Below are 13,076 nucleotides of genomic sequence, written 5' to 3'. Positions count from 1 at the left end.
CATCCATTCACCCAGTAGGCCCGCCTTGACTGTGGCCTCCTAAGGGCATTATCTACTAACTGCATTTATTATCATGCACCTTGCTCATGTTCAACCTTCCTGTTGACATGAGTGATAAACACTCTTGTTCTTGTGTGAAGAAAAAACAGCAACCTGTTATTAAAGTTACACTATTATCCAAAGGCACTGCTTTCTGTGGTGCTGTAAAAGTGGATATTTTCAAATGATAATTTTTCATGCTCGGCCCCGTAAGATGAGTTTTGTGTGTTTTTAATTCCGCGGAATCGAGACAGTATTAGTAATGGAACACATGGTTTACAAGCGAAAATATTCGTTTGCTTTTATTTTTGTGCTACTTTCCGGTTCTGTGAAATGTGCGAAAATTTGATCACTTCAAAAATTTCCCATTTTACAGTAAATTATTCAGCAACTGCAACTTTCAAGATTGTTCCAATATCATATGGTCACAAAAATTTGGTGGAAAGGATTCATAATTTACGTTTTGACTTCCTGTAAAAACAGGAAATTTAGAAAAGATTTGTGTGGAGGTCAGTGGGCAACTTGTGAGGTTATGATATCATCACCTCATACACACTGTATGACTTGCCTACAAGAGAAGATGATGGTAATTCCCCCCCCCCCCCCTCTCTCTCTAGATGGTAGAAAAACCTCTCTTGCCATCTTGGTTGTAATCTCAATTAGGAGAATCATGATTGTAATCGAGATATTTCTTGCCTCTGAAAGCAAATTATTCATGATGTACAAATTGAGGTCCAGAGGTGTTTTCAGATCTTGATTTGCTGGATTCCTGGTGCGCACTTCCCATCAGAAAGGCTTGACCTCCAAAACACGATTGAGGAGGTGCAGCTTATCTTGACCCTACATCTACTTCTACATACAGTATGTCCCCCAAAAAATTACAATCGGATTTTTGCATTGATAACTTCCAAAACGATAAAACTGTCTGAATGCTGTTTCAGTGTGTAAAAATAAAACCCTGTTCAATTTGGAAATGTGGATAGTTGTAAAGCATGTCATGGGTCTGATTCTTCCAAGTTTAGCACTTGCTCTTGGAACTGCATATCGCTTTAATATTAATGTGTGAACACAGTGGACAGAACTTGGAGGGAAGGGATTCCTGGCATGCTTTACCAAAATCCTAATTTCTCTTTGACCACTGAAGCAAATTGGATGGGGTTTTCAGTAGGATGTGGTTGATAAGTTATAGTTTCATTCCCTGAAATTGTATTTGGATTTATTCATGATCTTTTTAAGTTACATCATTGCAGAGGAGACTGTTGTAATTTTTTGGGGACATACGGTACAGACTGTGTGAAATGTCATGCAATCTCCCTACACTGCACTAGCTATTGCAAGTTGGATTGAGAGGGCAGGGCCCTGTTTTATGAAGAGAGTTGGTTTCAACTGTAAGTCTATATGGCAGACTGTGTGGTAAGGAAATTTAGAATCGATTTTATCTTTTGATAAAATGGGGCCCAGGAACCGCGTACGACAAAAACTCTAATCAAGATTTAACTGCAATCACGATTTATATTAAGAGTATGATTACAAGAGAAATTTTTCTGTTGTCTGAAAGAGCTTTAGTTTTTTTATTACACTTGAGCATGTGAACATTCCGTAAAATTACATAAAAATCATAATCATGAGTCATAAAGATGATTACAAAAGATATTTTTCTAACACCTGAAAGAGCCCCAAATCTCTGCTTCATGAAAGCATGAATATTATGTTCTTTGCCAAAACTGCCTTTCTCGTACCTGATTTCTATGAAGCTTGTATCATTTTATTCATCTTATTCTACTCCAACTTTTATAAAGCAACTGTAAAACCAAAATTATATATGGAATGAAATTTTCACTGATTGGAGCTGAGGGCCTTTTTCGCCGTATGATTTTTTGTGCATTACTGGCATTTAATGTATATTTATAGAGTAGACAAGAACTTTTTTGAGTGCATTCTAATTTTCGCAAATCTTAGTTCCTCATGACACTCACAAAAATGTCTGGTTGTTACAGTATTGTGAACATTGTATGGTTTTGCACTCTCATGCTTTGAGATACATAAATAGTTCAAAAGCCTTCTAGGAGATGATCGGTCCTTGTGGTTTGACTTTTCTCCCTTCCTTCAAGTCTGACTGGTGTATTCTTCATTTTCTCTGACTTTGAGTCACTGGGGAAGTGTTAATATAACTTCCGACCTTCATCTTTCCCATGTTGATGGGACGAGAATTTTCTTTTTTGAAATCATTGATCGTCTGACAAAATATAGCATGTAGGTCATGAATTGGAGACACAAAGTATTTTTAGGTTTCCTATGTATATTTATATACTAGGCCTCAGTCATGTCCACTTTAATTATCAACATATTTACCTGCAAATGACTCAAACATTTTTGAAATTATTTCTGGATATTTTAGTATCCAAGTATAACTATTTGAAATTTTATCATATTTTCAAATCCACATGGGCTAGTGATGAACCATTTTGAATTTAACTTTTTTATTTGTTTTTTTTTTTTTGATATCTTTTATTTTTTTAATCTAAAATTTGATTTTTTTTAAGAGTAGAAATTCTGCATGTACACTAGATATGCATGACGTCATTACAACTTCTTGGCATTTTAATACTTCCTCAGGAGAGAGAGAATGAGAGAGAGAGAGAGAGAGAGAGAGAGAGAGAGAGGAAGAGTGTGAGGGAGAGAGAGAAGTATTCTAGAAGGTTATCTACTCTAGACCTCATTTCTTGAACTCTTATCTCTCATTATCACCCATTTCCTGTGTGAGTTTAAGTGGATACAACTTGAATGTTTGCATAGTGTCATAGCAGATGTCCCTGTTGGTTGTGTTAATAGCCCTCAGTCCAGGTGGGAAAGTTCATATCACATGATCTATCATGTGACCATGTCACATGATCAGAATGATCAGCACACACTTTAATACAACAAACATTCTCTATGACCAGGTGACTTCCCCTTTGTTGGACCTTGTTACATGTACAATGTATGTTGCATCATTTAAACCACATGTGTTATACACATTCAGGTGTGAGTTTCTTTAGTTTGTTTCCTTCTACAAATTAAATTTGTTAAGATCGCAACTGCTGATATGTAACTTTTATAACAAATTGAATTTGTAGAGGGAGACAAATTGAAGAAAATCACACCTGAACCTTCACCCCTCTGAATAATATCTTTCCTTCATCAAAGGTCCTGTTTACCTTTGGGAGCAGTGATTTAAAAAATGTTCAAGATATCACTTTTAATGCATATGTGTAGGTCAGTTGTATCACAAAACATCCTACCGTATAACATTTTTGCAAGAAAGCCTAAAACATAAGGAGATATCACTGTTTTTCTCATTAAACCACAACTGTAGACGGTTTATTCTGGAAACACTTTTATTATAACTATTGTTCACATTTTGTAAATTCAACAATACTTTAATAGCATCGGTTCTACTGGTTCAAATTTATTCATTGGTTGTCTCTATCCCTAACTCACAATTTAGAAGTATTTTGAAGCACTAATGCAGGGTTTTTGTTTCATCTGCAAATAGTAAATTATGCCTTCAAAGTGATGCTATTATTTGTACCTACAAACTTGCATCATTTCTTACCAAAAGATATCACATCAAAATAGAGCAAACGCTGTTTGCTATATGTGGGCCATTATAGCAAAATCATATCACATGTTCTCACTCTCTTCATGGAGATCAGTAGTGTTCTTACAACATCTCTTTGAATCATAAAGAACCACCAAACAAACAAATGAAGAGTTTGTTCGCAAAAACCGATATATTTGCCAAATGGAGATATTTGCGATTAAAGGTCAAGAAAAATAAAAAGAATGATAAGAAAATATTTGCTTCTTTTGACCATAACTTCAAAAATGTACCTTTATATGTAGTGACCAATATATCATTCAAAAGGTATTATTTTGTACTTTATGACAGAGACCGTACTTCAAAATCTTCAAAAATGGACTAATCGGTTTTTGCGAACAAACTCTTCAAATGTAAACAAAAAAAGATCCCTTGATTTTTATGGCTGTATTTTATCACCAGTGACCCTCCTCAGAACATGAAAACACACTACAAACAGAATAGAATTAACAATGAAACCATTGAAACCAATGACAATGAAAGTACAGAAAATGAAAGTTTTTATGCAAAGTTAGTTAACACATCTGTAACCCATTATAGTCACAGCAACTACATTATAGTTTCTTTGTTTTTTTCTATCATCTTTTCATTTTATCTGTTTTACCATGTATTGAATAGAATAAGTATATATCTCTCTGTTGAGCCTTTTGTTCACATATTTTTTTTTTTAATTGATATACTGAAATTGCACTGGTTTGTTATGGTTGCAGCATTTTCAATGACCTCGAAATTGCTGTACCTGAAGAGCAGATTCATAGATTGGCCCTGCAGTCAATGATTTCAAAGTTAAATTTTCATTGCTGCAGTTTCATTTTTTTTTCAGATTTCTTTATGATTCTTGTGCAAATCCAGTGGATTTGTAGTTCTGCATATTCAAATCTTTCTCCAATTAATAGCCTAAGCAGTGAAATCAAATTCAGAGTTGGGAATTTGAGGATGACAAAATGATTAGTTCTGCTGCAAATTCCCCCCCCCCCCCAATTTATTGGTCAAAACGCTATCCATAATCCTTGTATCTCATCTTAATCACAGATGCGGAGGAAGATCAACGATGCATTCCGACGTAAGCATCACCATCAGAAGACGGAAGACGACCGAATCTCGGTGACCTCCGAAGGAAGTGATACAGAGGTCAATGAGCAAGGTGAGAGGTCAAACGTGTGGAATTTAATCCCAGCCATACTTTCCACTGATTTTCATTTTCCCATGCTTTATGTGCATCTCACAAGAAACTAATAATGTTATGAAGGCAGTGATCCTTCGGGTATATTGATTACTGTATGCGCCATATATTTCAATATTCTCAATTTTTGCGGGTTGAGTGATATTTGCTGATTTACTTAGACTTGAAATGATTGGCTGCTATAGATAAAATCCAGTGTGTTTCGTTAAAAGGTAAAAGATTGTGAAGCTTTCTCTTGAAAAGAGGTAATAGTAATTCTCTTTCTGTCACCTTGGTTCTCAGTCATGAAATTATAACCACTCAAAAAATCATGCAATTTTGGAATCACCAAATATTTTGCTTTCGAAATATATACACACTGTATTCCATATAAAGTAGTGCATTTAAATGAACAAGTGTGGTTACTTCTTTGGTGAGTTTGACAACTCTGGATATTGTTAACCCTTTCACTGCAAGATTTTGACACCTTCATTAACTTAGCACATTATCCATCATGTCCCAGTGTGCACTTAAAGTAAGGAGGATATGCCTGGTCATATTGAAAGGTTCGTAAGGGTTTAAGATGGATTTGGCCAACCTCATTTTTCATGGAGGGAGTGTTCAGACTTCCAGCGTTGTGATGACTGCGGTTGATTGTCTTGTCAAAACTGTCGTCACTGACTTGTTTATGTAAACCTCGGTTAGCAACCGTAGTGAGCTGAGTTCAATCACGTAATCTTCCGAACCCCTTGAGGTTTAGTTTGGCTGCTTGGGTGTGGTCAGAACCCTCCTGTATGGTGTTAACTTCCTTGTACACTGGATGATCTCATTCTTGCAAGACATTTCCTCTACCAATAATCCGGCAGTCCCTGCAAGCTTTACCGACACTCCATTTATACTAAGCAAAAGCTAGTTTCTGAATTAGCCTCCTCAAGCAGCTTTTCACCTCACTAAAGGAAGAGAATACAGAATACAGCCTGTATTTTAGAGCCACCTACTTTTATGGGATGGTTGCAGAGCCTCCTACAGCTGCCTTGAAGTGGCTTGGCTGTAGTATAAATGCTCTGGGTTTCGAGAAGCTGTTTTTTGCTGACCCGGAAGTTAATTACTGCAGGTCATTGCCCGTAAACATGAAGTAAACAAACTAGTCAATGTGACTAGCCACCAATGACAGACATGGCACAATTTACAGTAGGGCAGTAGTTTACCCATCTCATGACGTGTGTAGGTTTTAAGCACAAAGGCATAATATGTTACATGTCAATATAAGACCTATGCCCACCATACATATAACATGTGAGACAAGGCAGGCAAGAATTTAAAATGAGCCAGCAATGTTCATATTTAAGTGCAGACGTGGTATTTGAAAATGTTCATTGTTTAATGTTGGGGAACTTGACTACCATGAGAATGGAGCCGATCAGGGCCTGCTTGGGCAAATCTGAGCAGTCCGCTCAAGCAGTGTATATCTAGATAGACAGGGGATCAGTGTTTCAAAAGGCCATTCGAAATGATTCAAGAGGGTGCCAAATTTTGGGCACAGTGTAGTTTATAACTAGAGTAAAGGAGGCCTGTCATTATCCTTTATGAAAGTCTTTTTTTTTTGCTTCTTTTTGAAAGTAATTATTAGACATCAATGATTAAGGTACCTTGATCTGGTACTTGGTTGATCCTTTTATGTGCAGGTTAACCTATCCCCTTTAACTATAGTAATGAACAAAGAACTGCAGCAGTGCAGCAGAAAAGTAAAAATAGCTATGAGGAAGAAAAAAATTAATGAGCGATAAGCTAGTAACCAAGACTACGGGCCAGGAACCCTAAATCATGCATGGAAGGGCTAGACATCAGATATGGCTCACCGTGAATTGTTTTTTCCTCCTGCGAGGAAACTAAGGCATTTTTTTTTTTAATGAGAGAGGAACGAAATTCCTGTGCTGTGGGAAATTAAGTGGCCTATTTGAAAGATGTGTTAAATTTGCCTTAATTTTTCCACTTTTTATTTATTCTTTTGTGCTCACCCAACAGCATTATTTCTTTAATATGATATTGCAGTTCCCCCATATTATCCTTCATGAACTGAAAAATATTTCTTCTGATTTTCTTGAAGCCAAGAATTTTCATGTCCTCATGTCAAACATCATGACTGAAAAGGTTTTCGTCCTGCGATTGTGTCATGATTTTGTGACTGAAACACTTACAATTGAAATCAGCATTATGATCAAAATCTTGATATAGTAGAGATCTTGGTAATGGTAATTATCATCATCATCATCTTTGTTATTTTGATCATTAAAGCCATTGGACAACTACTTGTGCTTCTACAATTCATTCTGGACACACTGGTGCCTTGACAGATCCATGTCATTTTTGTATGTTTATGTGCAAAGATAATCTTCCCCTTGAAAAATCCTTCTCTCCTGAATATGCACTGAAGAGCAGTTGTTCACATTGTCTTCTAATGTTTTTAAAGTAGTGTTATATGATGAAGTTTGTATTAAAAGAAAGAAAGAAATAAAGCACTGAGTGGACCCTTGGAATGATGTTCCTATAAAAACCTAAAATGCTGTATAAACACTATTAAACATCACTTTTAATGCTTGGGTGCAAGGCTTTATGAATATCAATATGTAGTGTATGGGGTAATTTTTCTTGACAATTTCAGTTTCATATTGAAATTGTAAATTGTAAGGAGAATTTCTCCTTTCAGAACAGAGCTGGAACAATGGTTACCACACGAGGAGTACAAATATTTAAGTTTTGTTTGATTGCTCAATTCTATTGCAATTTTCCCCTATATATATTTTTAATATGCATTGTATATCTTCTGCTACCATGAAGTCTTTGCTGAAAATAGATGAATCATGATTTTCCCATGCCACATGAGATGTGGAGTGACCCGCTTACCATTAACATGATGTTGCATATTTACGTTCAGTATGTCCGCCCTCACCTTGAATGAGTTTTGAGTGTCCGCAAACTACAGATGTTGGTTTGCGATAAACAGTGAGATGAAGCTATATTGACATGCAGTTCTCGTAATTTACACATAATCAGCTGCTCAAGGTATTGGATATATCTTGTGATTGAAAAACTTGCCAAATAACAGTGAAATACACATATGAATACCAGAATATAAAAACAACCCAAGTCCATTCCAGAAAATTTAGAAGAAAATAGAAATCATTAATTAATTTTACAATGTTCTTAGCTTTTCCAGTTAGTGAAATGCTATTTATACAAACCTAAATGTAAAACATTCATTTGACTGATTATCTATCTTTGCATGACTTCATAAAGGGTCTCCAAAGATGATAGCCCAGTTTGGACTTGGGTTGTTTTTATATTCAGGTATTCATACACTCTTTTAAGACAAAATATATAGTTCACAGAAGCACTCAAAATTCATCTTCAACCATTTTGAATTTGCTTCCAATACATCGAAAGGGTCATCCAAGAAACTGGTCTAGGTGATGTGATTTGCCAGGATAATGCAAAGTACTTTGAGGTCAAAAGTGTAAAATAGTCAAAGTTGTTATACCCACATTCTATTCATGGAGAGCCCTTCTCTTAATGCAATTCACTCTAGTCTGTGGTCTAAGGGAAATACAATGTATGTGTTGTATCAAAATCAACCCATCCTCAATGGGTTTCACTTGCGATCCATACACATATAATATCAGAGCTTGAACAACTCTGAAATAATTTTTACATGGAGAGATCATAGATCATGTATAAGAACATCAATCCACGCTGGTTAGGGCAGGGTACATGTGTGGGAGCTGTGTGGCCTGGGCTCTTATTACAGTCAATTTACCCTTCTTCCCGTCCACGGGGTCACCTGACGGAGTCTGGTTGCTAGGAGACAGTGACTACCTGTCTGTTTCCCGTCCCATGGCTCTGCCGTGGTTAGACAAGATCAGCATGAGGGGTGGATAGAAAGTTCTCGAAATCACTGTAAATAGAACAAACTGTTCAAAAGTATATGAATATGTGATCATGTAAAGTAAAACAAGATGAAACAAAAGGTTTCTGTTTTGTTCTTTTTTTCTTCTTCTTGTTTTCTTTATTCAATCTGTCATCATCCCAACTATAATGGTTCCTGCAAGCCCACAAATCCAAAGAATCCTAGGATATCCAGGGGTGGATCCAGGAATTCTGTAAAGGGGAGCTGCCTTTAAGAAAATTAAAGAGGGGCGCACATGCCCCTCCCCATTTTTTTCTCTTATTTCTTTTGTTTAAAAAAAAAAATAAAGAGGGGGGCGCACCCGTTGCACCCCCCTCTGGATCCGCCACTGGTATCAACTGTGGAAACTTTCTAGTCAGTCTCTATCAAAAGTTGATATTTAACCCGTTGGAAGAGGACGAGTCTCGAGTATACTCAGGGAGGTGTCTTCATGGGAAATGCGTGTTGTAAAATCAGTTCGTCCTCACAGGGTTGAAGTTGTCCACTCCCTGAAGGTTCACATTTGATGTAGAAATTCACTGCCATGTGACCAACCTGGTCATTAATACAAGGCAAGGAGTGGCAATCCTTCAGGAACTGGAAAACCTCAAACAAACAACCCCCAAAATTAAATTCACTTCATATCTTATTTAGATGATATCTCCACACTCTCTATTTTTAGTATCATCAACCTACCCCAAACCCCTTTAAATAGATGTCATACATGTATTCCCAAATTCATTTTAGTTAAATGATTGCAATTTCTGACCTTTGATAGATTAAAGTTCTCTGATTATAAATGTCATATTTGCTGGGTAAGGGTTTTGTTCAATGCCAAGTGCACTCCAAATTAAATGGCGCCCTCTTTAGGAGTACTTGATTCATGTTTTAAAAAATCTTCTAGTACTGAGAGCTTCTCTGCACAGAGGGACACTTTGACTGGGCCTTTGCATCTTTTCTACTTCCAAGTCATGGTACTAAAATACAAACTAATTTTCATTTAAGGCCCATTTGCATCTTTAATGACATATGCATGGTTTAGGAACTTTGTCAAAAGTATGTGTAAAATATTAAAAGTAGTAAAGTCTGTTTGATATAAGAGAAGAATTTCCACTTAAAGAAAGAGAAGATACAGCCGTAAGTGTCTGGGTTAAACTTGTGTTGTGCACTTTGGCATTCTGAACAGGTTTAGATCACCCTTTATCAAAATCATGATGAAAAAGAGCCAGGAACAAAAAGGAAAACAATCCACGTACAGGAAAGTATGTGAACAATCTTGGCGGGAAAGCCAGACTGATTTGTCACCGAGTTGGATGTGTTTCCACTTTGACATTTTCAGAGGCTTTGTTCACAACTTTGTCAAAATCTTGTGAGGTAGGAAGAGACAAAGAGAGAGAAAGACGGGAGAACAACAACAACAACATCAAGTAAACAAAAAGCACATCATGGTTGCGAGAACAACTTTAGTATAGTCAGGAACGGCACAGAAATGACACCTTGCATGGCAGATATTGGCCTTGTTCCATGCAAGAGCGCAGAAACACAGCCATCCCCTTGCAGTAAGGGAGAGTTGATATGCGAGCAAAGGGGGCACTGAAACTCATTGGTTTCCAGAGTCAATTTCTGTATAGATCTCTATTATAAGATGCACCATGCCATGCCCCATTGTACCAATCATACCCAGGGTTACGGCGGTGTGTTCTGCATTGCCATCTTGTTTTTGTATGATGTGCAGTTAAACACTGATTTTTGATAACCTAGGGTGCGGCACTTGAGAAAAAAAAAGAAGAAGAAATAATGCATCAAAATGGCTTATTTCTGTTCGGTACCCTGGGGTACCAAAAACTGTATCATTTGTCAAATGAATTGTCAAATTTGATATTCAGTGGATACAAATTATTGGTCACAATAAAACTGACCATTGCTCTGTGCAAAACAGAGCAGCAATGCTGACTTTAGGGTCGTTGTGAGTTGACAATGCATTCTGTGAATACCATTTAAAGGTTCCTTTTTTTCCCTGTCATGTTGTGTTTCATTTTTTGTCACTCCTCTTCGGCATGTCATTGCCACTTCAGTCTCTTACAGTTAAGATAATCGCAAATATTCCATCTGGTGGACTCGCCCTTTAAAGCCCCTTTAAGATGTACGTTACCCATCAATACAATTCAATTCAGTTGATATTTCATTTTCCACCAGAAAATGGAGGATGCAAAATCTGACGTGTTTATCGTTATGGTGAGAAGAATGTGGAAGGAATAGAATCAATATTCTTGCAGTTCTTCTTTTCGCTCAAAAAGAATTAGCATTTTCTGTGGGTAAGGGATGCTTGGAGATTGTGTGTACCTAAAATGAAATTACCGTACTATGTCATTTTGATATTGAAAACTTTTGAAGGAAAAAAGAGAACATTCAGACTGTCTAGTGTAATGTTCGATGCTCGCATGACCTGATCCAAAGTTTTTGTTGTTGTTTTTTTATGTGTGTATGTGTGTGTGTGTGTTTAATGTACAATGTATATGGTATACTACAAGTTTGTTGGTGTTCGATATATTACGTCTGTGTTTTGCATGTGTGTTTTCATCTGTCTGTGTGTATGCATTTGTGTGTTTTTTATCTGTCTGTGTGTATGCATTTGTGTGTTTTTTATCTGTCTCTGTGTGTGCATATTTAGATAGTGTAAAACACATACATTCTTTCCATCCCCACCCCACTACACCACACCCACCTCGCGTACTTGACAAGGTGCCCCTCTGTGCCACAAACAAAACTTGCTCCAATTAATGTGGCCTCTTTGCACACTTCTGTGAGCTGCATCTGTTGTCTCTTAGTCATGACAGACTTTAACCCTTTCTGTGCCTGGGACTTTGGACAGTGGCGATAGTGCTATGTCTGTCTGTTTGTTTGTTTGGGGTTTTTTTTTTTGTCCCAATCGACTTTAAAGGGATTGCACAGAACTGGTTGAAGTGAGGATTCAGGTTTATAACATTTTTTTTGGTGAGATAATGAGAAAAATCTTACGAAATATATGAAAGAGCATGTAATTTCAAGAAGGATTTAATGTTTATTTGATGAAAATTGGCCTTGAAATGGCTGAGATATCCAAAAAGCGATCCTAATAAAATTGACAGGCCACAACTTTTTTTAAGGATCTCTTTGTTTTTCCTTGTTTTTAGATGTCTCAGTCATTTCAAAACCGATTTTATCGAATAAACTTTTGATTCCCTTTAGAATTGTATGCTCTTTAACATTTCATACAGTGGTTTCTACATATAAATATCTTATTAAAACGTTACAAGCTGAATCCTCACCTCAACCAGTAACTGTGCAGTCCCTTTAAAAGCGCACAAAGGGTTAATACCACTCTTCTCACACTCCTTTTTTTTTAAGCTGAAATGATTGATTGCAAATTTTCCACAACATATATTATTTAGATTCTTAGAATGCATAGAGATAGGGAAACATGTAGGAGTGAAAGCTTGAGGAAAATTGCATGATCCCTTCAAAAGTAAACTCATATCTATAAAGTATTGTTATCCTTCTATTCCTGTTATTTCATAAAGGGCTGGAAATTTTCAAGCAATAGAGGGCAGCATATGAAATGTAATATGCTATACACTGATATTCATGTTTTTTTTTTTCATATTTATGCTAAAATTTAGGTTTGAGTTGACTCACATTTCTTCTTCTTTTTTGTCTAGATAAAGTTCTAAGAGTCAGAATGATTTAGCCAAACTTCCTAAAATCGTTAAAGTGAATTTGTGTTTTATGATATAATTATCAGCAAATAATGTAGCATGACATCATTCCTTCTAATGTTTAATGATTTCATCTGATATTTGAGACTTCTGCAAATTGATTAGAACTGGAAGAGGGGACATATGTTGCTCTATCTTTCTCTCTTCTTTATCAAGGCATTTCCAACTAAGAGGGATGAGTCACACACATTTTGTCAGATATAAGATGGAAAGATGATTGTGACATTTATGTGATATGATCTATTTACAGATGTCCTACAAAACTGATAGTGGTGGCATTAACGATGAACAATTGTAACTTCTGACTCAAACAGTTTATACGAGATATGATGCTATGAATACAAATACAGATAGTCTATGATACAAGTCCTGACGTATCACTGAATTACATTTTTCTCAGTCCAGAATGCAATACTGTTAAAACCAGAAACTTTTCCTGGCATGAAAACTGGTGAATTTTGCAAGGAGCCAACATTTGCAAATGGGCCATGTGCTCAAAAGTTTTTTTAGTCTGCACAGTAATGCACTAAATGCCAG

The 13,076-nt window shown here is 36.4% G+C and overlaps 1 protein-coding gene across 3 annotated transcripts in view; it reads left to right on the top strand.

Moving 5' to 3' along the window:
- LOC139738974 (uncharacterized) overlaps nt 1-13,076 on the top strand; it is a 177,645-nt gene that overhangs the window by 125,171 nt on the left and 39,398 nt on the right. For all 3 annotated transcript variants that reach the window (XM_071649591.1, XM_071649594.1, XM_071649593.1), the window contains exon 4: nt 4,712-4,823. In XM_071649591.1, the coding sequence (XP_071505692.1) occupies nt 4,712-4,823 (112 nt within the window). The remainder of the gene's footprint in view (nt 1-4,711; nt 4,824-13,076) is intronic.

This window comes from Diadema antillarum, unplaced genomic scaffold (genome assembly GCF_040938485.1).
Source record: "Diadema antillarum isolate AM-2024a unplaced genomic scaffold, OU_Dant_1.0 seq00000778_RagTag, whole genome shotgun sequence".
Classification (NCBI taxonomy): Eukaryota; Metazoa; Echinodermata; class Echinoidea; order Diadematoida; family Diadematidae; genus Diadema; species Diadema antillarum.
Note: the sequence above shows the minus strand (reverse complement) of the source record. Positions and strands in the feature narration are given on the sequence as shown.